General features: G+C 50.0%; 2 protein-coding genes across 4 annotated transcripts; one reads left to right on the top strand and one right to left on the bottom strand.

Moving 5' to 3' along the window:
• Positions 1 to 43: 43 nt before the first annotated feature.
• Positions 44 to 27,614, bottom strand: tmem87a (transmembrane protein 87A). Of its 2 annotated transcripts, XR_015844199.1 has the most exons (22): positions 27,413 to 27,614; positions 27,159 to 27,231; positions 26,977 to 27,074; positions 26,762 to 26,881; positions 26,616 to 26,663; positions 26,096 to 26,155; positions 25,450 to 25,524; positions 25,063 to 25,204; positions 24,498 to 24,559; positions 23,311 to 23,494; positions 23,069 to 23,168; positions 22,913 to 23,006; positions 22,756 to 22,833; positions 22,500 to 22,608; positions 22,027 to 22,085; positions 21,853 to 21,956; positions 21,624 to 21,706; positions 21,072 to 21,133; positions 20,741 to 20,793; positions 20,644 to 20,674; positions 18,739 to 18,846; positions 44 to 58 (listed from the first exon to the last, which is right to left on the bottom strand). XR_015844199.1 is itself a non-coding variant. In XM_088299853.1 (21 exons), the coding sequence occupies exons 1-21, from the start codon at positions 27,530 to 27,532 to the stop codon at positions 18,805 to 18,807; spliced, it is 1,797 nt and encodes a 598-aa protein (XP_088155979.1). In that variant the 5' UTR covers positions 27,533 to 27,614; the 3' UTR covers positions 18,290 to 18,804. The 2 variants fall into 2 exon arrangements, 1 of the variants encoding a protein (XP_088155979.1); XM_088299853.1 differs by lacking the exon at positions 44 to 58 and having other exon boundaries at positions 18,290 to 18,846.
• LOC148332976 (uncharacterized) lies at positions 2,847 to 17,372 on the top strand. Of its 2 annotated transcripts, none has more exons than XM_088299852.1 (4): positions 2,847 to 3,001; positions 12,024 to 13,507; positions 13,990 to 14,475; positions 16,453 to 17,372. In XM_088299852.1, exons 2-4 carry the CDS (start codon positions 12,202 to 12,204, stop codon positions 16,473 to 16,475), a joined length of 1,815 nt encoding a protein of 604 aa, XP_088155978.1. In that variant the 5' UTR covers positions 2,847 to 3,001; positions 12,024 to 12,201; the 3' UTR covers positions 16,476 to 17,372. The 2 variants fall into 2 exon arrangements, with proteins under 2 accessions (XP_088155978.1, XP_088155977.1); XM_088299851.1 differs by having other exon boundaries at positions 16,450 to 17,372.
• Positions 27,615 to 27,992: the final 378 nt, after the last annotated feature.

Below are 27,992 nucleotides of genomic sequence, written 5' to 3'. Positions count from 1 at the left end.
CCAACAGGACACAAAAAAGGGAAGCGATTAAGAAAAAAAAAAAAAAAAAAAAGTTTGTCCCAGTTGGGCCAAAAGTCACGTGACACTTTTTAGGTTGTACCTGAAGGATCTTTTTTTTCTTTTTTTGTTTCTGAAGCAACGAGAATTCTAATTGCTCTTTTTGGGAGTTTTGGAGGCGTCATGCCATGTGATTTTGTGGCTTGGCGACGGATGCTAATGGCTAGCAACGCTATTTGGGTTAGCATGAAACGAGCCCGCTTGTTTGGAAACGGGAACGTTTGACTCGCGGATGGCGTCCCAAAACTTTGGCCCACGCGCGTACTTGCTGATGTTGTCATGACAACAATAAATCATCAAGCTGGTAAAGTTTGGCTGCTGTTGTCATCACGGCGATTAGCGTGTCAATGCCAACATGGCAGCCAGCGAAACCAAAAAGGGGGGTTGGGGAGGGGGGGGTCCTTTGGGTTGTCCGGGGGGTGACGTCACCCAAAAAGTTTTTGGGGGAGGACTCCTCCCTCCTCAGCACGGAGGGAGGCGGGGCCGTCTAAGGAGATCGCCATGGCTAATCAGACGGGAAGCTCCCTATTGGCCGGCGGCGTGGGGGCCGGCCGTTGGCATGGCGACGATGCAGATTGACAGTGGCAGCTCGTTGCCGCACATAATGGGATTATGTAGCGGGAAGCGGGGACCGTCGGGGGGAGGGGTGGGCGGGGCGGGGGTTCGTGTCCTTGTGCGTGTCATGCAAAAGAAAAAAAAAAATGTTTACAAAAATGTTTTTTCTTAATATGCTCAACACCCAAAAAAAACGACAGCGGTGTGTGCGTGTGCGTGTGACGGGGGTGGGGGGTGTTCATTTTGGGGGGAAATGGAACGGAGTCAAGGCTGACGATTTTTATGAATAAGGCCGGAGGGTCGGCTCGTAACAATTCAAGTCGCATTTTGGAACGTCCGACAGCATCGTTCCTACTCATTTGCATTTTTGCCAGCTCATCATTTTTTGCCTTCGTTCTTTGCAATTGTTGGGCACACGTGCGCATTGGATCTCCTGTCAGTGCTGTGAGAAACGCCGACGTCTCGGCCATGCGCTTCGCTTGCGAGATTTCGGGAGATTTCGTTGGCCCGACCACGTCTCGGCAACGCCATCCGTTTGTCGATCGCGAATCCGTCGCTCGGATGACCGCTCGCTTTTGAATCAAGTGATTGGTCGTTGGCGTTGGTTCATTACCCACAATCCTCTGCTTTGGGCCACCTTCACAACTTTCTTTAATTAGCTCAAAACATTCTCTCTCTCTCTCTCCCTCGCCCTTTTACGGCCAACTCGCTCCTTCTTTGTCTTCTGCCTCGTTGACTTTGTTTTCAGGCACGCATGCGAGCACGCGTACAGTCGTCTGTCACTACTTTCTTGTTGGAGTTTGTGTGTGTGTGCGATTGCGGACATTCAGCCACAAAGTCATTTTGAAATCGATGGCCAATTTGAAGCGGCATTTCTGCCACCGGACGACCGTCAGGACGACTCAATTAAGAAAAAATTTTTTGAATCATTTTAGTAATAATTGAAATGAAACAATGATTGATTTTCTTTTTTTGGGTACAAAACAAAAAAAAGTACGAATGTAAAGACAAATCACATTTATCTTAACTGTCTAAATAATATTCCCTTTATTAGTCCCACAATGGGGAAATTGGAGATTCGAACCCAGGCCTCCTGGGGAGACTGGGTCCTGAACGCGGCGCCTTAGACCACTCGGCCATCCTGGTCCAAAGAAACATTTTACTTGCCATAAACGGTCGTAACATGTAAACCAGAGGTCTTCAACGGCGTTCCTCGCAGGCCGCCGTTTCCATCTCTCCGTGGTGCCGCACACGTGAACGATCCGATTGTCGCCCGTGCGCACCTCGCTGATCATTTCAATCAGCTGAGTTGCAGCAGGAAGAGATGGAAAACCGTCAGGAGAGCGGCCCTCGAGGAACACCATTGAGGACCTCTCATCTAAAGCGACCATCTCAAGAGAACGCCCGCATTTTGAACGCAAATATAAGACGGACTGGAAAAAAGAATGATTGTTAATCGTTGAGCGGAATCATCCAAATTGAATTGCGCAGCCGTCGGAATGTGAGAACGTTTCAAAGACAGCTTGAGGAAATTCCTTTTGCACATTTGAGAGACGCTGTGGACATTTTCACGCGCCGCACCGATTGAGAAGTCGTTGCGGAGAAGCCAATTCAGAAGCCGACCACGCCGGTTCATCTGCTGCAAAGTGGCGAGGACACAAAATGATTTTGGACGCTTACAGCGCAATTGTGGGACATTCTTCAGTTCCCATTTGAAAGGGTGACAATCGCACCCCCCCCCCCCCGCCTCGCGCGCCCCCTCCCACCCTAACAACGCCGCCCCCTTTTCTTAGTCAGCCTGATGCTTTGTTCGTTCGTGCACAGGCACAAACAATGGCGTCAATGGAGAAGCCACAGTGGGGGTGAAGGGGGAGGAGCCGGCTGGCTGGCTGGGGGGGGGGGGGCATCTATGAGGCGAAGATACTTTGTCGTCTTCAGGCAGATTCTTCTTCTTCTTCTCCTTGTTTATTTTTAGCGTGCATGTCAGAGGACATTACGACAACCCCCCCCCCCAGCCCCACCGTCCGTATGGACAGAACGTTCAAATTGTCGAGGGGCGGGGCCTCTGGTGGTCTTCTTTGTTGCTAAGAGCAACCAGGGGAGCGATCCCGTGCGTGTGTGCGAGGACTTGCCCATGTCCTGCTGTGCGACCCCTCGCGCCCATTGAGAGACAGATGAAGGCAGGCGGGAGGCGGGGGGGGGGTCATAGACGTATAAGAGGAGAGGGAGGGGGGGGGAGAAGAGCGGGAGAGCGATCAACAGAGAGAGAGAGAGAGAGAGGAGAACGTCTGGGCGGATTTGGCGCCGGCGGCGTCTTTGGCAGTCCAACACACAACAAGCTGCTTATTAGCGAGCGAGCGCCTGAACGGATTTACGCGCACGGAAGCAGGTGAGTTTGTGGCTTTTATTTTCATTCGGTCTTCCATCTCACATCCGCAATCCCCACGCCCACCGCCCCCTCACCCGGGCAGGTGAGGCTACAGGTCCCCCCCCCTCCTCCTTCAGGACCTCCTCTCGGGCAACAAAGCAGATCAACGCGCGCCTTATGATGCTCCGCGCACATTTTTTGGTGCGGCGGACGGGCGCAATCATGCGTGTGTGTGTGTGTATGTGTGTGTTGCTTATTTGTCTGGCAACGTTTGTGTGCTCAAGGATTTTGGTTTGATCTTTTTAATGGTCCTCATCTTCCAGCACACACACGTGTGTGTGTGTGTGTGCGTCGGCGGTCATACATGTGCGCGCGTGCACGAGGAGGAGACGGGCATAATACCTCGCGCGCACAAGCGCGCACTTGTTTACATGCTTCGACGACAAAATGGCAAAATAACAAAACAAAAAAAAAACTAAAGATGAAGCCAGAATGAAAGCGTGCGCGTGCACCACAAACAGACGGAAGGGAGTATGGTGGGGGCCGAGGGGGCCGAGGGGGGGGGGGCGTTTTCTCAGCCATTTTCGATGACCAAATGATGGAAATTTGGAATGAAATTTGATTACGATTTGCTTAGCTTGAGCACACGCGCACGCGCGCGCACGAGACAAGGAGGCTGCTTGTTGGATATTTGGTGCTTCACTTGTTTTGTCCGAAGAGAAATACACCGGGAGCCCCCCCCCCCATCCCCCAATGCCACTTCCCGCCCATTTGGCAGCCCCTCATCTCCCCCGCCTTCACTCGTTGAGTTTGAATTATTTTTTTTTATTACTAATATTGTTTGCGTGAATAATATTTGGGACATCACAAGAAATGCGAGACGCCAGCCCGACTGATCGGAAAGTGTTGGAATCGTTTGTGAGATTTTCAGCATTTAGCAATTATTTTCGTTAAAGCGAAGCCATTTCCTGTTTTGAGATCGTTCCACATCTCACATGAAAAATCTTTCCCGGCTGAAATGAACGCAAACGCAATTCATCCGAATAACTTTTGCTCTAATTTGCAAAGATGGAAGAAAATCAAGTCCGTCGATTCAAACGGGCCAAAAGACGGAAACATTTACGTCACTCGCGGCCAAAAACGAACTTCATGACATCATGCGAGGGTCACACGTCCGGCACTTTTTCTTCTTCCGTGGTGTGTTTGTGTGGATGCCAATATGGCGCGTGAGTGCGCCACCAGCGGGCGTGATCGCCTCACTGCAACGGATGTTGCGACATTCGCGGCCGCCGGCCAAAAAGTTTGGAAAAAGCGTCTCGCGACGGCTCGTCTCGTGAACGCTTCCGAAGTAGAGGCGCTCATATCTCCGGGGCGCCACCGTCTTACTTTTATCTCCTGGCATCTTTCAGTCAAGGAACTATGTTGAAATGAGATAAGCAAAAAGAAACTTCTTTTTCTTGTTGTTACTCTGCCAACTTGTGTTGATGAGAATCTTTTGCATCATCATGTCATGAAAAGGCATCGCCGGCCGCCATATTGCCAGTTTGCTGCACCCCCAAAACGGAGGAGCAGACGCAGCGTTTAAGGGGTGCTTATTAGAAATGCAAATTCCTTTTTTGTCTCTTTGGTGGGACCGGAGCACCTGGTGTCTCCAGCACACAAACACACACACGCAAACTTGCCCCCCCCCTCACAACAACGCGCGTGTGCATGCTTTCATTTGCGTTTTTTTTTCCTCACGTCGCGTTCTACGGACGAGCTCGACACGTGAACGAAGCAGCCAAGTGCAAACTAACAACAGCGCAAAGACAATTGCACCCTGGTTAGCACGTAGCCTCCATTAGCTTAATGCTAACAATGCAATGAAACTTCAAAGGCTTCGACAGACAAGACTCGCGGGCGTATTGTCTTTATCCACAACTCGTATTAATGCCGTACTGAGAAGCAGAGAGAGGCGCTGAGCTTGCAGTGCAGTCCATTTCTGTCCAGAACAATGATTGAGTGGTGTTTTAGTTCGGCACATCTAAACACATTTAGTTTTTTCTTTTTGAGGGGGGAAACCGACTTTCTTTCAGTTCATGGGATAGATCTAATTTATATATTTGTCTGTATTATTGTTGTATTGCACTGGAGAGGGGAGCCCTCTAATCTCGTTGCACACTTGAGTACAATGACAATAAAGGGATTTCTATTCTATTCTATTCTATTCTAGATTGTTCACGATGAGAGAGACTTGACTTAAGGGTGAGCTCAAGAAATGAATTCAACTTGTACCTCAAGGGCGCATCGCATTTGTGTCATCAGAACATCGACGGCGGGTCCAAAAGTTGCGTTTCACGATGGCCTAAGCGAGAAGAAGAAAAAAAAAATGAGTGAAAAACGTTGCACTCCTCAAGTTTGCGTCTTTGCTGGAAATCACATTTAGGAAAAAGTTGGAGCCGACTTTTTACTCAAGGTTGGGTTCATTTTTTTGGGGTTGACGCGGAAGTCGGAGTCGTGAATTTGGAACATTCGGAGAAAAACATTTGTGGTGGCTGGACGGCTGCGGGTCGATCGTAAAATGAGCGAGCACAGCTAACTTGCTAGCGTGACCGCATCTCGTTTGATCAAAATCTTGAGCCGACACGCTGAGCCCAAATAGCCCGGCGTTGGCTTATTGGCGGGATTTCGCCAGACTTTGGACGCCGCACTTTTAAGGGCGTTCTTAAAATCAAATGAAAGTGGCCAAAAGCGAGTTGCGGGCGGCCATATTGTTTGCGGGCGGCCATGTTGTTAGCGGGCGGCCATGTTGTTTGCGGGCGGCCATGTTGTTAGCGGGCGGCCATGTTGTTAGCGGGCGGCCATGTTGTTTGCGGGCGGCCATGTTGTTAGCGGGCGGCCATGTTGTTTGCGGGCGGCCATGTTGTTAGCGGGCGGCCATGTTGTTAGCGGGCGGCCATGTTGTTTGCGGGCGGCCATGTTGTTAGCGGGCGGCCATGTTGTTAGCGGGCGGCCATGTTGTTAGCGGGCGGCCATGTTGTTTGCGGGCAACCATGTTGTTAGCGGGCGGCCATGTTGTTTGCGGGCGGCCATGTTGTTTGCGGGCGGCCATGTTGTTAGCGGGGGGCCATGTTGTTTGCCGCACATCAGCTTGAGCGCTGAACGGAATTCATGGGCGAAGGCGTCAACGGCTCGTGCGATTGAGGAGGAAAGGTTCTCCCAAAGCATTTTGGGCGTGGTTAGGTTGGCCATTTGGGGCTTTCTGCACCCCAAAAAGTTGAGCAACCCCAAACGGAGAAAAACGTGCAGACTTCTCTGGTCACGTGACTGTGAGGGAGCGGAAAACGAGATGAGGAAGACGAGGACGTGCGGACCTTTTCTGAGTAGAACAACTCCGATTCGCGTGTAGAGCGACTACGATTAATTCCGACTCATTCGACGACGTTTCGTATGCGACTACTACTTTCCCATTTTGTGCTGAACGACGTTTCGCCGTCACTCGTTTTCCTCTTTGACTTTGAAGACGATGACGCCGCAACGCAAACTTTGTCAAAATATCGATGAGAGACGAACAATTTGCGGTCCGACGCCATCGACGGCTCCACACGTACATTTTGAGTTTCCGTTTTCATGTGAACGTTGTCGCCGCTTCAAAGTTGGTCTTGAACAAATCGACGGCCAGTCGGATGATGTGGATTTTTGGATTTGACGGCATTTTGGATTTCAAAGTCGCCCAAAAAGAAATCGGCCAAGTCAGCGGAAGCGGAAGGCGTGGCTCGCTTTTCTTTTCTATCGGATGAAAACCGTGAAACTTTTTTTTTTTTTTGTGGTATCTCTGTCGCGGTTGGGCCGCTGTCACGTGACCCCCGTTTGGCCAATCGGGTCACGCTTGACAACGTGCGACCAATCAAACAGCGCCAGGCGGTCACATTTTTTCCCAACGTGACAGATTTTTTTTTCTTATTTGGACTGAGATTGATTCTCAGTTTTTGTCAGGCAACATCGCAATTTTGAATTCTTTTTGGTCAACTTGGCGGTCACGCTTTGGTTTGCAAAATCTAAAAAAAAAAATAAGAAAAATCAACAACATGACTTGAGGCGTTGTTTTTTTCCCACCGAGACTTCGCCAGGTGGTTCTTTTGAGGACGCCTTTTGACTTTGACTTGAAAGCTTTTACTCGAGTACAATTTGCGGCTACTCTCCGAGTCCAACCTGCGAGCGTTTGGACGGCTCGCCGCTCATTTCCCGACGTGGCCGCTTGATGTTTCAGCGTGCGGCGGCTGACACTTTGGTGGCCGTTTTGCGGATGAAAAGTCGCACCGCCGCCGCCGTGAACTTGCCGATGATGCGCCAGTCGCCGGAGGAGGCGAGAGAGGCCGCGCGAGCGCTCGGACGGGAGACGACGAGGCTCTCCGATTGTCACGGGCGAGAGGAATGTGAAGATTTGGACAAACGTTGCGCACGGAAACAAACAGCCGTCCGCTTACCGGTCCGCGTGAAGGCACATCGTGACAAACGGACTGGTCGCCAAACGCCGCTTGTGTACTGGAGTGGGGACGTTTTAACAAAACTTGTTTTTTTTCTTATTCTTCAACTATTGGGGGGGGGGCTTTCTTTTTCCCTGCGCTTGGCATGCGTCGCCCCCCCCCCCCCCCCCGCCAGAAAAGGGGGCGACGCCGGAGGCGCACATGACGACAGAGAAAGGACGCTCTGTGTCCGTCAAAGGCGTGCGACGATCATGAAGGGGCCTCTGTTCGAACAGAGACAGCCCACGCTCAGTCCGACCGACTCGTTTCGTGACGAACCTCGTTCCTTTTGGTCTCCTCGCCATTTTGATGAAATACTCATTTGGAGCCCGGCGCCGTCACTGGTCTCGCTTGATTTGGATTTTTTTTTTGGGGTTTTTGTTCTTTTTCCACCTGGTCGGCTCGCACAAGTGTAAAGTCCACCAATTGCGTTCTTGATGATTTGCGTGGTTGTTATTAAAAATGGGAAATTATCGATATCGGGTATCGGCGTGCGTCCGGCGGATATTGGAAGGCCTCGTAGATGGCGCCAGAGGTGGGCCCGAGTCACTCGCGTGCAAGTCACAAGCTTGCCATGAGTCGGAACCTTCGAGCCTCAAGCAAACGTGAGCGTGACTGTGGGGAGAAAAAAAATCAAAAAAATAATCACGCAAGTCAAGCTGAGTCGCCGCCAAACTTCGACAATCTTGCCAAGTGACAACAAATATTGGCGTGATTTTCTAATTGACTCATCACAATACTAACGCGAATATTTAAAGCGGAAAAAGGAAACAACCGAGTTTACGATTGAATTTATTGCACCGAATTGTTAAAAAAAAAAGTTGCATTTCAAACTCAACTTTGTTTCCAACGACGACATTTCAAGTGTTTTTCTTTTTTTTGAAGTGGTACAACTCAATCGGAAATCAAGCTTTTGGAGAAGGCAAGAAAAACATCGGAACTGAAGGAATGCGGTCGCGCGAGTTTTCGTCACGAGCGAGGCGGCTTTTAGCTAACGTTTCAAGTGCACTTTGCTTCACATTGTTTTCGGGCGGCCTATCTGGCATGACGACGTGAACCGAACCACTCGAACATTTTCAATGACGTGACTGAAGCTCTACTTCCATGTTCGCAATCACGTAGCTTTGGTATTGCTAGCCAAATTGGACGCGCGTTAGCTTGCCTGTGTTTGGCGCTTTTATTGTTGTCTTTCATCTTGGAGCCACAAAGCACACATTTTGCATTTCGCAGTCCTCTTTTTGCAAACGTCATCGACAATATAATCCGTGTATGCAAACGGAATAATCCTCCATCGCAGTTGATGTTCTGTGTCGCCACTTGACGCGAGCGCCGCATCGCAACGCAACGGCGACCGGGTTGTCCGGGTTGCCATGAATGAAACAAAATGGCCATTTTCATTTCCTTCGTTCTTGCCTTCCTAAAGCGCACAGCTGGGCCTTGAACCTTTTTGACGGCTTTATTCCAAAAAATTGTCGGCTCCCGAGTAGTTTTTTTTTATTTTTATTCAAGAGCAGTGTTAATGTTCAAATGGTCATCTTATGGCAAAAATGAAGGAGTGGAGGTTGGTGCGCTTTCCCCCCAAAAAGGGGGATGAAGAACAAATATACATCAAGTGGAATCAAAGAGGATGAAGACATCTTGCTGACAGGCTACCGTCCAATCAGCACACTGGTATGTCATCACCATGACAACCAGCCAGTTGCTTCAGCAGCAATCAACTGGGTCATCACTGACTTATTCTCCGTGCTAATGTTAGCGTCACCGAGGCTAACGGCAGCGCCGCGGAGGCTCAGTCAAGCGGCGGGTTAGCAACCGACATCCCAAAACGCTCGCTCGGGGACGTCAATCCAATTTCAATTGGCTGCTTTCCTGACGTCGGATTAGCGACGCGCTAAAGCCGGCACACTAAAAGGGCCCGAGCATTCTGTGAGGGCGGGAACGCCGAGCCGAGGCAAGCCGACGCTAAAGTAAGCTAAGCTGCTCAACAAAAAACAACAACAACAACAGAAGGACACGTTACTCTCACACAAAATGTCAAAAATGTCAACAATTAGCATCAAATCTTGTAAACAAAACATTACCTTCAGTTGGCAGCCCATTAGCTGTCCGTGTTGTATGTCCCGTTAACATATTTTAGCTGCAGCTGATGTATTCCTAAACAAAATAAATACATTTTAGTCTCAAAACATTCAGCCCCCGCAGCCAGTTTGACTTAGCAACAGTCTTTCTTGAGCACAAAAAAAAAAGAAAAGAAAAGCCATAGCCAAAATGATGTATGCAAATTTGACGGGACGTTTTGTGGTTTTATTTCCATTGGATTAGTGCATCGCATCCGTCCGTCTGAAAGTTGTCGTCAGCATTTCAGGCCGCCCGGTCGGTCCGAGGCAGCCAAACAGCGTCGAGAACAGACTTTGCGCATGCAGGTGGCACAAACCGGACAAGGAAAAATAAATGAGTGTTGGGTATGTTTCAGTCCCACCGAGCTCAATGACGTGTCCCATATCGTTCTAAGTTTGTGCGTGAGTGTCTGTTATTTGTATTTGATTTGTTTTGTATTTACTTGGCGGCGTGTCTGGTTTCGGCGTGTGTCACGTGTCCTCAATGCCGATTGGCTGTCGCCAATGAGGGACCCACGTGGGTTGGCCTGAAATATTGTCGGGAATTTAACGACAGGCTGACGATGACCATCATTGTCTTGAAATTTCCATTTATGTTTTTTATAATGCATAGTTTTAGTGTAGCTTTCATTCATTTTTATTTATTTTAATGTTGTGAATTACTTGCGTACAACATTAAAAAAACAACAACAACACAGTGTAAAGTATTGTGCTGTAAAAATTCAGCAAAATTATATTGTTTGTATTTTTTTAAACAACCATCCATCCACAAATCAAATACGGGTTGTGCATATCAGTCCACATATTTTGAATTACAATGAGTGGCGCTTCTCAAATTCTCACGTGAGCTGCATCACAATCCGAGTGAAGCAAAGTTAGCATGCTTTGTTTGCCAAGTTGCTTGCTTCACATCCAAAGTGGATTTGTGGCGTGTGTTCCTGTTGACAAGTATGAACCCCGGCTGGACATTTTTTATTCGTATATGAGACAAAAAGGAAAAGCTCTTCTTACCCAGCGATAGTTGTGTTTTCGAGCCCTAAATCCAATATGTAAATTTGTCGCCTAGATCAGACGTCATCCGATGGCGAATTTTAATTGGCTGTGGTCGGTTGACGGTGATTCTAAGCGACGCCCATTAACAGGACTACAACTCCCAGACGACTTTTGAACCGTCCGACTTGGTCATGAAATAATTACATTTAAAATCAACCCCAAACGATTACGTATTAATTCCTTGCCAAAGATGAAAAAAATAAAAGGACATTTTCGCTCGAATTCTTTTGTTTGCTTAGTTTTAGTAAACGAAGTGTCGTTTGAGTTTTTTTAAGCATTTTGTTTAGATTTGATTCTGTTTATGTAAATGAATTTGCAATTTTATATTAAGTTATTTTCTTAGTTTCCATTGACCAAAATGCTCTTGGCCCAACCAGAATAAATATACATACACACAAACACACACACATTATCAGTTGTAATATTGTGGCAGTATGATTGTCTGGCACAGTATGTATTCCCTCCCGTGAATGTTCTTTTGTGGTAACTGTAACACGGTGAGAACATGATGATGATGATGATGATGATAATGATGATGATGATGATGATGATGCAGAGACAAAGACGAAAGCGAAAATAAACCAAGGAGCAAATCTAGCGATCGGGGGCGGGAAGCAGTGAGGAAGAGGAAGGGGAGGGGGAGGACAAATCTAGATGAGGGAGATTTAGCCAGAAACAGGGTTAAAAAAAAAAAAGCTGTGCAGACAGAGAAGAAAGAGCGGGCAAAAAGGCGGGAAAATGAGCGGCCGGGAAGAAGGACGAGACAGAAAAAAAAAAAGAGACAAACGTCGGCGCGCGTTGTCACGCTCCCTCCTCATCCTTCCTCCATTTTGACGTGGCGCCTCTCTCCCTCCCTTTCTCACCTCATCTCATCCTCCCAGCTCAGTCAAAAGCAAAAAGCCAAAAACGTCAAAGTCACATTGACGCGCACATCACGGGACAATACATTAGGTACACCCGCCGTGACACAATTGCTCAGAAAATGAGAAAATGTTCCATTTGGACTGATGGGACACAAAAATGCGTTTTATTCACTTGGTGAAACGAAAACAAAACAGCTTTTCATTCAGCTTGAAAAGGAAATGGCTCAAATACTCGCGCATGCTCACTCACATTTACAGGCTTACACAAACGTCAGAACACGAGTGCACGCACACACGATGTCACTCTTACACACACACACGCTCCGTCCATCGCCCACATCGTGGCGTCCGTCTGTCCACCGAGCGGTCTGTCAGTCAGTCAGTGGTGTCGAAACGCGCGCTCACTGCCTCACGTTCATTCATACCATGACTCATTCGCGCTTCAAGTGTTCCAGTCCTCTCGTGACTCATTGATGCTAACTCTTTGCCACCTTGTCGTCCGCAGGATGCCGAGTATCTTCCCTCCGTGCCACCTTTCGTCATCCTGCCTTCCATGAGCTGAGAGCGCCACCTAACGGGAGAAACCAATCACGAGCGAAAGCGAGGAAGAAGCGAGGGCAGAAGGCCAGGAAAGGAAGGAGCACACTTCTCTTTCGGGTTGCACCTTGTGTCCACATTGGGAAATGGCGGCAACGGAAGCCGATGCGGCGCCCACGGTCCAGGAAGATGGCAAACAGACAGAGGCAGAACAAGCCGCCCGCAACTCAGAAAGCGTCCACAGTGAGGCTGTGGACAAAGACGGCATCGCGGTCAACAGTGAGGTGGTCCCGAGCCAAGAGACGCTCGATAACGACACGCCGGCGGCAAGCGGTGAAAACGACGACGACGACGACGACGACGAGGCCGGAGCAGTCGGCGGCGAGGTGGCGCCCCCCCAGACCTCGGAGAACCACGAGCACAAGACCTCCTTTCTCGACTCCTTCCTGAACAAGAGCGGCCTGGGGAAGGTGATGTCGGGACGAAAAAAGAAAGAGGCCGGCGCCACCGCAGGAGGCGGGTCGGAGGAGAACGCCAGCGAGGGGACTGAGAAAGACCAAGAGAAAACCGGCTGTGAGCCGGCGGCGGCCGAGGGGGGAGAAGAAGGAGGCAGCGAAGGCGAGGCCGGCGCAGAGAAAGCACAAGAAAATGGAGAGAAGGACGACGAGAAGAAGTGCAAAGAATCCAAGTCTTCAGTTCGAGATCTGATCAGGAAGCCGGTGGCCAAGATCTTCTCCCATCGAAGCACAGAAAAAAAGGATGGCAACACCCTAGAACCTCCTAAACAAGTCAAGGTCCGCTCCAAGTCCCTGGACCGCCTGGAGGATCCCGAAGCGCTGAATGCGACCGCAGACTCGGCGGCGGCTGAGGAGATGGGAGGCGGCGCGGAGGCAGAGACGGAGACGGATCAGAAAGCCGTCGCATCTTCCTCGACCACCACGAAGCACATGAAGCGTTGGCACTCCTTCAAGAAGCTCATGGCTCAGAAAGCACACAAGAGAATCGGTGGCGGCGCCGCCGAAGACGGAGCCGACGGAGAGGGAGGGGGAGGAGGAGACTCCGCCACGTTGGACTCCAAGGAGTCCGGCCAGAAGAGGTGGAAGCTCAAGCGCTCTTGGACCTTCCAGGGCCTCAAGAGAGATCCGTCCATGGTGGGCATCAGCAGCAAGAACAAGAGCGCCGACAAAGACTCCGGCGACAAGCCGGAAGAAGCGCAAGATGCGGACCAAAGTGCCGAGGGGGGCGGCCAGGAAGACAAGGCCGACGGAGGCGAGGAGAAGGCGGAGGGAAGCGAGGAAGACAAAGCGAGCGGCGGAGCCACCGTCACACAGCACGCCAACGAGATCTGGACCTCCTTTAAGAGGCGGGTCATCCCCAAGTCCAAGCGCGCAAACACAGAGTGCCACCCCAGTGGGGAAGACGACGCCAGTGCTGCTGGAGCCGCCACCGCAGGTCAGAAACAAACTCTTTCGGGATTCATTTCCATTTTAGAGGTCGCCCAAATTTAATATTCACCAGTCTAGCATGAAATTTACCCCCCCCCCCCCCCCACGATTTGAGCGTCTCGTCCGCATTAGCACTTACAAAGGGGCAATCGCGGAGCGCAGTTAGCTTGCTAGCTCATGCCTTGCTAACTCCAAAAACGCATGCTCTGCTAGCGTGGCTGCTTTCGAGCGCCTCGTTGTTGGCCATGAGTGCATGCGTGCCACATTGGGAGAGCTGCAAGCGCCAAAATTACCAAACAAGTCCAACTTGACAGCCACGGTGCGGATTTCAGCCTGGCGGGGCCGCTTTCGAGTGTTTTGTTGTCACGGTGTGGAAAAGCCACACGATGACGCGTCCGAGTAGAAGCGGCAAAGTGCAATTCCAGATATGAGCAGCCTTCTGGAACTTGCGGGTCGGGCGCGGTCTTTAATGTGGCTCGTGTGCTTCAGGCGAGGACGGCGCGGCCGAGGACGGAAAAGACGCAAAGTCCGCCAAGGCCAAGCGCTCCCACTTCGGTCGGGCGGTCTCCCTCAAGAACTTCATCCTGCGCAAAGGTAAGTCCACCAGCGTGGACATGAGCGACGGCGCCAAGGAGGCCGAAGAGGAAGCGGCCGCCACCGCCGAGCCAGCGGACAGCGAAGGAGAAGTTCAAGGAGGCGGCAAAGGAGACGTCGACGCCGTCGGCGGAGAAAGCGACGACAAGAGCGCCCCGCGGCCGGAAGGCGAGCCCGAGGCGCGCAAGACGCCGAGCCACGCTCCCGTCACCAACGGCGAGAACGGCTGCGAGAACGGAACCGCCGAGGACGACGCCCACAATCACCACGAGGATGACGAGAAGAAGAGCAGTCCCGTGAAGAAGAGCAAGGAGATGGGCGGAGCCAAGGAGGAGACCAACGCCAAGGTCATCAATACCACGGCGCCACCTGTGAACAGCGGTGAGTTACTACACCACCACCGGGACGACCGTCAGAACCGCAGCCGGGGAGGAGATGCTAACGACAGACCGTCACTGGCGCTAACAAATGTTAGCGATGAGCTGAGGGGGGAGGAGGCAGGGGAGCAAGATGAGGATGAGGAGGAGGTGAGGAAGAGAGCGCTGCGCGATGTGGCCGTGGCCATCGTCCGCAGTGTCATGTCAGCCGCCGCTGACCAATTAGAGCGCGAGCTGGGCCACGGCTCGCTGCCGCCGCCTCCACCTGCTACAGAGCTAGCCTGCTAGCACACCGGTTAGCTTAGCACGGAAAACTAGCCTGACTGGGCTGGCCAAAAAGGAATCAATCACAAATTAGCTTAGCACGCAGCGCTAGCATGACCGGGCCACTCAAAGACATACAAATGAAAAGTTGAAAGTAGCAACGTGACGAGCAACGGCCATCTCAAAACATGCAATGCGCACCAAATAATATTTTCAGGAAAAACAATTGACGAGTTAAGCACGCCACCTCATCTGATCAATTTGGTTCCATCGGCGCGTCGGTTTGGACACGCCCGCTCGGCCATTTTGGTGGAATATTTGACCCAACACTTGTCAGCCAATTGGAGAAGCGCGTCATTGACGAGCAGACCAAAGCGTGTTGAGAAATAATTAAGGAGGGGGTGGGCACAATCTCCAGTTTTTATGATCCGAATTTGAAGCACTTGCGACAGAAAACTAAAGACACGGCAGAGTACTTCGACAAGCGCTGCAAACAAAATAGTGTCAAGAAGACCAACCTGAAAAATGTTTGAACCGATTTGGACTCGACATGCCGACAAATGTCAAAACACAAAGTCATTACGGTGCGATAGGATGCAGTGTCCAACGGCAACCAGCAGAGGGCAGCGGGGGCTCGCTTGTATGCTTAAAAGCAAAGATGAGCCACGCACTCGTGCCAGCCTGAAACAGAAACTCAAGTTCTAATTTTGCGTTTTACAGAAATAGACGCAACCTCTTTCTTCTACACAAAATGCAACAAGATTTTGGTGGACTGGCCACACGCACGCACGCAAAAACGTGTTGAGAACTTTCCAAATTCTTGCTGCATCGTCCTCAGGTTGAAGCGGCCGGACTCCAATGCGCATTTTGGGTGAAGTCTTTCGGCTGGCCTAGTACGCGCTTTAGCGAAGCAAATACTGCTCGGAAAAAAAGTGAAAGGAAAAAGTGTCAAGGGTGACACAGCGGACACATTTTGAAAAACAAAGGCCGAAGGTGGATTTTAGTCCGGTTCGTGAATCGGCCCTCGTGCGTGTGACGAACCGACTCACAAAATGGCCTCAGAACGCGGCGTTAGCGCCACCACCAACTGCGTGCGTGTGTGAAGAGACGCGAGACAGCAGCGTGCGTTCAAGCCGGCCTGCATTTCCTTATTGTGACATCACGTAACTGCTACTGCGGCATAATGGGGGGGGGGCGGGGGGGCAATAGCACAGATGAGAGAGAACAGAGGGGAAGTCAAAACGTTAACTCACTTCAGTTTGACAAAACACTTCCCAGCATAAGAAGGTCAACAGATTTGAATAGAAAATTAGCCAGCTCATGATTGTTTTGGGATTGCCCCCACGCCCCCCCCCCTCTTGTAATGGTATGCCCCAGTAGCAGGTGGGAGGCGTGGTTACGTGACGTCAGAATATGGAAATCTAGGCCCGTTTGAACGCGCACCGCTGTTTCATGTCTCTTTTTTGGGGGGGTCGGGGAGTGAGCCGGGTCAAGGAAAACAATTTTTGGATGGCGTGCCGGGGAACTGGCCGGCAAAAAAAGGGCCAAGTGGCCAGCTCTGGTTAAAATCGAAATGTCAAAAGCGTTGACGGGAAGACGATGACGGCGTTAGTTTGCCACGCCAACGCGAACGAGTCAGCAACGTTGTCGTTGTTCTTCTGATAAATCATCTTTTGCTTTTGCACACCTTTGACTGTCTTCTGTTATCATTCAGCAGACAAAAAGGCGGGAAGTGCGTGAGGCCACACAAAGAGGATTAGAACTTCCCGGCATTGGCTGAGCAAGGAGCTCTGAGCACCCCCCCCCCCCACTTCCAAGCACCCACCCACCCCAACAACCAAATCTTAATCCTCATTTATGACCACCCCCACCGAAAAGGAGTTATCACATGTTAACGGGTCGTCATGGTGACAGAGAGCGAGTGGCTGCGAGAGTTCATGTTGATGACAAAACAATCGAAATAAAAGAAATACTCGGAAAGCAATAATTCACCCCCCCCTGCCTGTCATTCCACTTCCTCTGCTTGTCGGTTACATTTTATATTGTCTACAAGAGAAATGCAAAGGTAGAAAAAAATTATTCCAAAGGCGAGGGGGGGGCGCCCCCCCCAGCTCTACCAAATCAATTGGTGAATAAAAATGCATAAAGAGAAGAAGAAAAAAGACTGTTAGTTTTATACTGTATTGAGAGCCGTTATGCTTTGTAGTCGCCCCCCCCAATGTCCATCCAAGTAGATTGGACTCCAGTACATACACTGCTCCAGTAAATAGGCCGCCCCCCCCCCCACACCCGACCGCCAACCCTAACAACACTGCAATGTCTCCAGTGTGTGTTGAGTGTTTAGACTGTTCTGTCGTGGACATGATGATGATGATGATGATGATGATGATGATGTAAAAACAAAACAAAACAAGAAAAAAAAAGCTGATTTGATTCTTTGTCTTATTTTGTAAAAGCACATCCTGTCACTGTTTGTTCCTCTGCAGTCATTTACATTTTCATGACAACAATGGCGATGTTTTGTTGGTCCAGTCTTCACGTCTGCTAGCAAAAAAAAAGGGAAAATCTTGCAAAAAAAAATAAATAAATGAAAATAAATAAAAACAAATAGTCCAATAAAGAGGAAAGTCAAATGTGGTGTGAGTGGAGTCGTGTTTATTTTGGGCCGCGTGCTGGCTGAAGGGGAGGGGGCCGGTGGGGAGGGGGCATGGGGGAGGTGGCGTTAACTCGGAGTGGGGGGGGGGGGGGTTACATGAGGCTGCGCCGCCATTGGGCACTCATTAATCCACATATCGATAATATCATCCTTTTATGTAACCGTTTCTTTGCGTTCTGCAAAGCAAAGACGCCCAACGAGTTTTGAGAGACGGCGCGGGGGGGGGGGCGTCGCGGTTCCCACGTGTTTTACAAACGACATCACCCGATGAAAAGGAACAACCCAGGAATGTCCAATCCATGCGACTGCACTTTACCCGACTGGCTTGCACACTTTTATCTCATGTTTCCTTCCGTGTATGAAGGCTGCCGAAGACGACGACGAAGGTGGTCATCCTTCTCAAATTTCAGTCCAGAATATCCACCATGGAGTTTGTACAGGCTGAAATTGTGACGTCTTTAAGACATTTCAAGTAATTCGTCCTTTTTTTGGGGGGGGGGGCTTGTTTTCATTTTTGGGGGGATTTCACAAAAAGGTCATTTTGCTACTCACGGCCAAATCTTCTTTATCCTCTAGAAGGAATGACCATTGTTGCATTTTGCAGAGGAGGAGAAGCAGCCTCTTCTTCATTTGTGTTTGAATATCTGTACAATATGATGGTGCCTCCTGGTGGCCATGCCGAGAACAGCAAAAGGAGCAGCACAATGAATTGGATTGGAGCATAAAATTAAGTACATTATTGCTCAATGTATTCAATGAAGGACAAAAATAAAATGTTGGCTTTGGCTTTTTTTTTTGTAAAGACTTTATAAGTCTTAGTATTAGCTTTAGGTTAGTTTGTGTGCAAGATTTCAGTAAGATATAGAGAAGACTGCGAAAAATGAAATGAACCAACAGATAGCAAAACAAACTGACTTTTTATTTCATTGTTTCCGAAAATGTTTTTCAATGTTTGTTTTCGTAAATGATGATAAACTAATCCAAACATTTTGCAAGCGTTTGGTCGCGGCACAAGAATTGAAGCGCGTTTGACGACGTTGGTCACGTGATGTTCAGAAGCTCGCCAAGGGGACGGGTGGCGGTCGCCAAAAGCAAACGGATATGCCGCACAAAACAAAATGCAACCAAAGGAACACTTGAATTTTTGGCGCGCAAAGAAAATCACGACGTTTATAAAAGCTATTTTAGTCACATGGCATGTCTGAAGAAAAAGTGATGAGAATAATCAGGAATGCTTTTCAACAGTCCAAACGTCAGCCAAGGGAGAACCACAAAATCAGCCGAAGTGCTGCCATGGCAACAGCAGACATAATATGGCACCGTTACATCCGTGCGTGTTGATGGACATGTCCAAGTGATGCTTACAAAGCTCATAAAGTTGGAGTGGGATCGCGCCAACGTTGCTTGCGGACGTCACTCCATCTTGGACATCTCAAACTTGGTCGTCTTGATTTCCTGACACACAAAACAAGTTGAAACTTTTTGGGGCGAGCTGTCGCCCGTGAGGAACATTTTCATTTTCAACAACGTTCACCTCCAGTTTTTTCAAAGGAGGACATTTCTTCAAAGGTGCAGATCTCTTTCCGGAGATAAAAATCTTTTACGAGCGGGCCGCCGAGAACGGGCGCGTGGGTGCGCGTCAAGCAACCGCAGCCGCCGGGCCGAGCTTCTCGTTCGGCTTCGCCGCCTCGGACTCGGGACGGAAGGCTGAGGGGCCGAGCGTGTTTTTCTTCATCGCGACCGTCCCACGTAAAACATTCCGACGAGAAACCAGATGTGGATCGGGCGGGACGCAAGCGGCAAGGGCGGGGCCTCCGGGGGCCGCCGCAACGACAACATGGTCGACACGCGCCGCCGGCACGGGCGCCCCTCAAGGAGGCGTCGTCTCGCCGCTGCTCTTCGGCGCCGAGACCGCGTCGCGACGAGCGCGAGCCGGAGCGGAACACGCTCAAGACTGCAGAGACGATCGTGACCTTCAGGCGAGCCGAATCCTTCGTCAAGCGTCGAGACCTTCAAGTTCCGGAGAATCAGTCTGGACCATTTTTATGAATAAGGCCGAAGGGCGGGGACTGACCGGCAAAAAAGGGTCAAGTGCCCAGCTCTGCCATGACGTAACATGGAATATTGCTTTGAGGGTTGAGTTAAATATTCAAAATGAATCAAATATTATCCATCGGCAGATATTGCGTGCAAAGCATTTCATTTTATGTAGAGGTCGAAATTAATATTCCTAAATACCAGGATATACGAATCAAGAAATGAAGTAGAACGGGGTAGGAATAAAAACGTTTAGACTTTGACGCCTTTTTGAACATGTGCAAGCAAGTTGAACCGATTATTAATAATTGCGTTTTGCCGTTTCCCTTTGTTGTACTCGACGGTACTCTATTATTTTTTTTTGCATGTCCGAAAAAGTGTTGAGCTCGCTCAGGGCAGCGCGCCACATTCCACATCGTCCAGGTCATTTCACGTCTTGGGCACACGTGATTCGCATTTTCTCGGCTCTCGCTCTCGTTTCCACGCGACGGCAGCGTGCCACGTCACGTGCGCGCCACTTAAGAGCCGCGACGCGCTCACGTTCGCAGCTCCAACTCGAGTTGATGTCGAGCATCGGCGACACGGCGCCGCGCTCTCGCAGCGTTGGCCGAAGGGAGTCACCTTTCCCTCACTCAAGTTGGCGACTTGTCACACGCTTGCCAACAATTTGGGTTTGTGGCGCCTCCCAAAATACTCAAGCCGCCAAGTAGCACTCGAATGGGCGCCATGACAATTCAGCGGCGTCAGAACGCACATCCGACTTTCACACGTCATCGCATTTTGCATGTCACGATGACAGCCGTACTAAAATGCGCCCCACCCAAAAAAAATAAAAAAAGAAAGACTGACACGATTTAAGGTTTATGGTGGTGAGATTAACTAATGGACACGCCCCCTTTTGGAGCTCAGCTTTTTTTTTTTTTCAGTCACAGCAGGGCGGCAAGCGAGGTCATGTGTTGTGGAAAACGGCGAGCGATCGCCGTCCACGTGCGCATCTTGTCCACTTCAAAGTCGAAAAGCGTTCCGCACAATCGTTTGGATTCATTGACATCGCCTCCACAAAATCCTAATGGCTGTGCCGATGCGTTCTCCGCTGGCGCAGGTTGAAGCGGACAAGAGGAAGAACGCGCACACGAACCCCGGCGGGTTCCGATCGGGACATTGAGCGACGCGTCAATGTTTATGCGACGGACGCGTCACGTGTGGCGCACTCACCTCGTCCGAGTCGAGCGGCGGCTGCAGAGCGCTGCGGGCGGAAACACAAAGCGTGAGCGGCGCGTCGCCGAAAGCGCAACACGGCGGCGGCACTTACACGTCTGCCATGGACGACGGGATGTTCTCCTCCACCCATTTCATATCTTCATCCTGACCCAAAAGTCACAAAGGATGCGTTTGCGTCGGACATCACACAGGAGACACGCGTGAAAGTTGCATCGAAAATTGTCCGAATGCACCTGAAGCGTGTCTTGGGAGCAATGTAGTGAGAGCGGGGCAACTTTCCGCCAGGGTATGCAGAAACATAACAGGCGCCCTGCTGCCGTTATTTGCCAAAGTGCAAAATGGGCAACCCTCGAGTGGGCTCACGCGTACGGCAAAGCAGCGTGTGTGTGTGTGTGTGCGTGTGTGTGTGTGTCATCATTCACCACTTTGTTGGCTCTGGCGGCGCCGTTGGTCTCGTTCTTCACGCCTCTCATCTTCATGCCCTCTGCAGAAGCACCAGCGGAGAAAACAAACGCATCATTTTCCGTCTCTTTTTCGTTTCGCTTGCCAGAAAGCACAGAAGCGTTTCGCTGCCACACCAGGAAAAAACAAAAAACAAAGACAGCAGCACATTTGAACGTGATCAACTTTGTCAGAAGCAGAGCCGGGCAATTGACCCTTTTTGGACGGTCGGCCCCGCCCGCCCCAAAAATGGGCGTTCAGAGGGACGGACTGCCCAACTCTGGTCAGAAGTGATCAAGTTTGACCTTGACCTTGGGCAAACGTGACAAGTCCCACTTTAGCCCAACGGAGGGAGGGATGAGTGGCTTGCTTTTTGTGTCTTGTCAACTTGACAGCTGTTCACGAATACCGAAAGAAAAAAAAATATCAGGTGGCCAAGAAGAAGCGCACACGTCCGTTGGACTCTGCCAAACTTTTTCGGGTGTGGAAGCGAAACACAATGAAGCAGCAAAGAGAAAGAAAAGACATCTGACCGAACGCTTCGTTCACCATGAGCTCCTCCTCCTCCTCCTCTTCGTCACTCTCCTCATCATCCACCAGAGGGCGGAATGCGTACCTGCAGCACGCGCACACAGATCAAGCACATCCCCCCTTGCCATATCGCGGTTCTTTTCTCACGATATCGCCGCTCTGAATGCATTTAATTTTCATTCGTTTTCAAAGGCAGCGAAGGAGCGACGATCCATCGGCGCATCGGCCCACCTCTGGTTATTGGCTGACGGTCGCCATAGAAACATGATGACCAACAGGATGGCGGAGAACAAGAAACGCCAGAAAGCATCATCAATCCAAAGCTCGCGCCAGTCCTGCGCACGAGCACACAGACATTGTTTTTTGTTTTTTTTTCTTCTCACGGAAATAAATCAACCCACTTACAGACTGACATTTGGCCATCTTGAAGGTCTTTGTGGTCCAAACGATGAAGATGACTGATGCTACAAAACACACACACACACTCGCACGATTACAAACTCGGAAAGCACAGCTTGGTCCAACACACGAGAACACACCGAACTCCACACACACAACTATGCGCACACGCACAAAATGACACTGACGAGTACACACACATTTACACGCCGACAGACATCGACACCCACTTGTGTTCCCAAATGCTCGCACACACACACCACAAAAGGACACAGTAACATCCAGAAACAATCATACACACTAACTAAATAATAAACACACAACTGCACTCACGCTTACAATTATTTACACGGACAAAGACAACACAAATACGCAATTGCACTCATAACGGCACACACACACGTCAACAGAATTTGGGAAAAAATACAAATACAATGGCACACTCGCACACACACACACACACACGCTCAAGGCAGTACCGATGATTGCAAAGATGAGCGTGTTCGTGAAGTGTCTGTAGAGCGAAAGCTTGACCAAGTTGCGGCGGAGTCGGAGCAGCTTCATGGTCTGAGCCAGACTGACGAAAATGTGCGAGCAGTCGAGGACGACAACAGACGGGGGGGGGACAAAAAGGCCAACGAGGAGGCCGAGCGACATACTGAACATATTTCCGCTCTAAAGACACCGGAAGGCGGCACCGCACTTTGTCGCCCCCCGCAGGCCGGCAAAGGATATCCACCAGATGACGCAGGAGTCCGTGAAGGCGAGCACAACGTCGCAGAGTAGAATACCGCTGGCGTTGTCGCCTCGATCCTGGAGGGAGACGCACACGCTCTCGTGATGACATCACAACGCCGCGACCAAGACTTGCGCGCGTGTGGACGCAACTTACGGCGTTGACGCGTAGCACGCCCTCCACCGCGGAGAACATGAGGTAGAGCAGGCCGACGCCCACCACGCGATGAAGCAACGCGCCCAGCCTGGGCCTGACGGACACGCGCACGTTATGGTCACGAGCAGGACACGTGGCGCGCACGGACGCACTCACTTGACGATGCCGTATCCAAGGCTGGCGATGATGACCAGCACGCGGGCCAGCGTCCTCTTGACAGCCGACAGGATCTCGGCCGACACCGCCGCCCCGCGAACTGGAGGGAGGGGCCACAACGTCGACGAGGGTCAGCCGCCTTCTGAGGACACGCCGCATTTGGGCCTGCCACGCCGGCGTGTCGGAACACGCGGCAACGTCGCAAGCCGTCGGTCCAGCGCGGCGGGCGGGCGTGCACCTACCAGACAAGCCGTCATATCTGATGCTCTGAAACTCGGCGTAGTAAACGGCTTTCTCCAGCATCCCCAGGAAGATGACGCCGCCGATCCAGAACTGGATCCTGAGCAGGTCCCTCCAGTAGCACGCCGACAGGAGAAGCCACAACAGCGCCAGCAGCACGTACACGATGCACATGGCCATATAGAACTGAGTGGAGAAGAAGAAGCACGCTTGACTGACCACCCATATTTGGCATCAGCCTTCTTTCTTTCTTTTTTTGAACTTTCAAGGCCGATAAATTAAAAACTGCTTCATTTTGGCTCGCAGCTTCGCTCTCGCTGTGCTGGCGGCCCCGCCTGCAGAAGCAGTTTTGGCCTGCCCACAGCACCATCTGATTGGTTCCTTGTAGAGTGGCTTGCAGCCAATCAGCAGTGAGATGCCCGTTTGCTTTTTCACCTGAAGTCACGCGCACGACTCTGGCCACATTTTCAGAAATGTCCGTCTATTTTCAAAGCTTTAACATGTAAACCACTCAAGTTGTTTCATAAACAAACCATTTTTTTCTTTGACCCACTTATTTCTTTACCATACTTTGAAATGTGTCAGCCTGTCAAAATTCAAGCATGAATTTCTTTTCAGAATTCATGAGATGGAATATTTGAACTCAGTTCCTTCAAAAACAAAGTAGCCTATCTTGCAAAGTCAAATTCATCTTTAGCGCATCATCTGAGACGCAAACTCTCGGCTCAAGTTAGCGCCAGCAAAGCGACCCTGCTGGAGTGTTTGGAGAATGAAGAAAAATGTTTCGTTGTTCATAGAAAGGATCAAAGAAAGTTGTTAGAACATTTTTCAAATGAAATTTTATGCCTTGACAGATATTGTTCAAAGCTTCACCCAAAAAATTGTAGAAGAAAAAAACGCGTTTCATCACAATTACCGATTTTTTTTTTGTGATTAGTTAGTTAAAAAAAAAGAATTGAAGTTTTCCGTTCATGTAATTGTCGTCAACGTACATTTTTGTAAGCTACTTTTTTTGCTTGTGTGACGCACACCGAGTTGCGTTGCGTCTGAAACGTGCTCTGGAAATGAAAGCCTTTTTTTTTTAACAACGTTGAGGATGTTCAACCCCAAAATGGGCTCGCTCATATCTCAAGGCGCCGTTCGGGGAGCTTGCAAGGAATTGAACCAAAAATATCGGCGGTCTTCTTACCAGCATGAGCGGCCATTCGGAGGCGGAGAGATAGTCGCGAGGTCCTTTCATGCTCACGTCAACTGTCGATAAAAGCAAACACCAGATCTGTTTAACGATCACAATCAATGTTTTTTGGGGCAAATGATCGGAGAGCGCAGGTCCAATTGACGCTCAATTGTGAGCCGTCACGGGCCGAGGTTGGAAGGCACTGCTTGTCTTTTAAATGGATTTGTGACCCCCCCCAAAAAAAAGGCCACTTATCGGCTTCAATCCAAAAAGTGTTCCCACAGCGCCGTGGTATCGGGTTGCAGACTTCATTCCTTTTCAGCCGCTCAACTTTGAGTCGCGGTGGACAATTTTGCTTGAAGTCTGCTCATCTTCTCTGTTCGCCCGTTCACGCCACACGTATGTGTCGTTGCACGTGGCCTCACGCGGCGGCGAGCATGTTGACGGACTGGAGCGAGGAAGAAGTAACGCAACTGAACGTTGATGACAAACACGCCAATCGATGGAGTCAAGAGAAAGCCGATTGCGAGCGTTTGATTCGGGGGGGCTACAAGCCCACGCCGGAGTGTGTACTGACGCCGTAGCTTCCAGGGGGGCGGGGCATGGGCCGGGTCGGGAGCCCGGTCCTTGTCTTTGACCTCTTGGATGCTGAGCAGGAACATGTACGGACCGTCCGCCCAGCTCTTGGCCACCGCGTCAAAGTGAGGATGTGCGACAGCCTGGGGAAGGGAAAAAAACAACAAAATCACAACCGGCCTGCACGTCAACGCACACTCAGATGAGAGATCAGGTTGAGACGAGTTAAGGCGAGCTCAGGATGAGGTTGATACACAAGCCGGATGAGATGAGAATGAAATTAAATGAGAAGAGAATTCAAGAAGAGATAAAAATCAGTGACCAGATGAGAGCAGGTGATTAATTGGCATCAAATCAAGATGGGCGTGAGTGAAAACATCAAGTGGACCTGTTTGGGTGGTCCATTGGCATCTCCCGCAGAAGTCGTTGCCGTCTTCTCACCCTTATCTGCTTCTCCTGCAGCCTGGACGATTAGTCAAGTAGACACGTTCCAAAGGCAAAATCTCATCGTACACAATTAACTCATTCCAGCCGTGTAAAAAAATAAATAAATAAATAAATGGATGTTTGACGTATTTAACCGTCAATGGTAGCGAATGAGTTAAGGACACGGCGATATTGATGCAGGATAGGATTTTTTTAAAAATGCTGCTCTGTGATTTGAACATTTCAAATGCTGCAAGCACGTTCTCGTCGAGTAGTCAGCCAACCACCAGGGGGCAAACGTGAGCTTAAGACTCGGTGAAGCCACCCAGACAAGAAACCGGGCCGTTGCAGCAGTCACACTTGGCCCTCTGCCCACTTTGCTTCCGCCATCGGAAAAGCCGTCAGCAGAGCGCAGTGTTTCACTTTGCAGCAGCAGATTTTTTTTTCTAAACTCCACCGCTGGAAAGTGCTTTGTGGCTTTGTTTTTTGTTTGCCGAGGACACGTGGCGCAACTTTATCGCGAGTGGAGACAGCGCGTGTTTGCAACACCGTTACATCCCATTGGTCAAGTCATCAAGTCGAGACTTTGATGATGTCAAAATTCTCACCTTTGGTTTGGGAACCTCCGCCTCTCTGCGCCTCCGGCCGGGGGTCTTCTCTGTGTTGGGCTGAAAATTGGGAGCATTCGTCAGCATCAAAAAGAGAGGCAGGAACACCCTGGATTGATCGGCGGCCCATCACAGAAAGTTAGAACATGATTTATTGATTTGAACTTTTAACCTTTAAAGGAGGGCATTTGAAGTCATTTTGACTAACCACCGTGCCCGAGGAAGAACAACCTATTGCAGAGTTTGCCGTAGTTGGACTAAAAGTGATCTTATCAGAGACCGACAAGACAATCGTTCACCGTCGGTCATCTGCACAACTCTGTGCTGACAATGAGCTTCAGGAGCTTTGCAGAAACTACTTTGGAAAATCCTCCAGAAAATAAAAACGATTTCAAAATTGCTGCAAGATTTTAACAAGTGGAGTGGATTGCGTTCCAAGGAAAGCTTGAGAGGCAATTGGGTCGTGTAGTAGCGCAGTCACGTGTGGTTGTGGTGTGATTGTTAACTCATGCTTTCTCACCTGCGATTCCGTCAGTCGCGTTTTCACGCCAAAGGCATCCAGACCAAACTGGAATGTCAAAAAGACAGCACTTAGACTAGGCGCACACACACACACGCCTATAGATAAATGGTGTGTACGTGTACGTGTGTGTGTGTGTGACTCACTATGTTGGGGTCCACACGTGACTGACAGGAGATGAGAGGGTAGTGATGAAAGACATAAAAACCGCTTCCTCCTCTCGGATTCACCTCGGTGGACCTGAAGTACACATCTGCTCGTGTCACCTGGATGGTTGGACCAAAGGAAAGGCAGAAAGAAACGCACGCACACGCACGTTACTCCAAAGCATGCAGACACGTGCAATATGAACGCGTCTTACGTCCAGACTGAAGACTTCATCATAGCAGTGAGAGCTCCTCAGGTACCAGGATACGTTCAGGTGCACTGGGGAAGATGAGTTGCAGCTCGACGCTGCCACTGGCACCCCAACACGCACGCACGCACACAATGTGAAATGACGTGGACCATGTTGTTATGTCAGGCGCGCGCGCACGTACGTACATTTCAGGTGGATGAAGCTGTTGTTGAAGAGAGTTTTAGCAAAGACAAAGAGGCTGTGCCTCCCCAAGGTGTCCTGGAAAACACACACACATAAACTGAAAGTTGATGCAACTAAACACGTGAAGGCGAAGTTGCGTTCAAGTAGGTCCATGACGACAGCCAAAACGTGCTTAAGTGATTTGAAAGCGAGTGCTTGTTTGCGTGTGCGTGTGCGTGTGCGTGTGCTCTGTCGCCGACGTCAACCGCAAACTTACGCTGTCCACGTTCAGGGTCCATTTTCCCGGTTCCGACACCACGCAAATCGGTCCATGGAGCCCGAACAACACCAAGAGGTGGACCGACCAGGTCCACTTGAGACCCGCGGAGGACGCCATCACAGCCGCGAGCTCGAAAACTCGTCCGACTCGTTGGAGTTGGAGCGCGCCGCTTCGCACTTCCTGCTTCCGGGTACGTCATCGAGAGACAGGAAAGAAGAACTGCAGTCACGTGACCAGTTCTCAGCAGGAGAGCTTTAGATTCATTTTTGTTTTTAAAATATTATTAACATAACAGCCAGACGATGACTACAAAACCCACAGATATAGATCTGTATTATAAAAAGCAAACAAATACAAAGTTATATTTGTATTTGGTGACCTATAAAAAAGTGCACGTGATGGATATATCTTTGGTAAATGTTTTTGTTTTAATTTGTGTTCTAATTACCTGCTAATTTATATGACGGAATGGTAAGCGCTTTGTTACAACTCCTACTGTTGTGAAATGCGCTATAGAAATAAAATTGTCTTGGATTGTATTTGATGCCTTCATTAAACCTGTAACAAGAAAACCGAG

The sequence above is a fragment of the Idiotropiscis lumnitzeri genome, chromosome 7 (genome assembly GCF_059441095.1).
Source record: "Idiotropiscis lumnitzeri isolate Australia: NSW breed Sydney's pygmy pipehorse chromosome 7, RoL_Ilum_1.0, whole genome shotgun sequence".
NCBI classification, from domain to species: domain Eukaryota; kingdom Metazoa; phylum Chordata; class Actinopteri; order Syngnathiformes; family Syngnathidae; genus Idiotropiscis; species Idiotropiscis lumnitzeri.
Note: the sequence above shows the minus strand (reverse complement) of the source record. Positions and strands in the feature narration are given on the sequence as shown.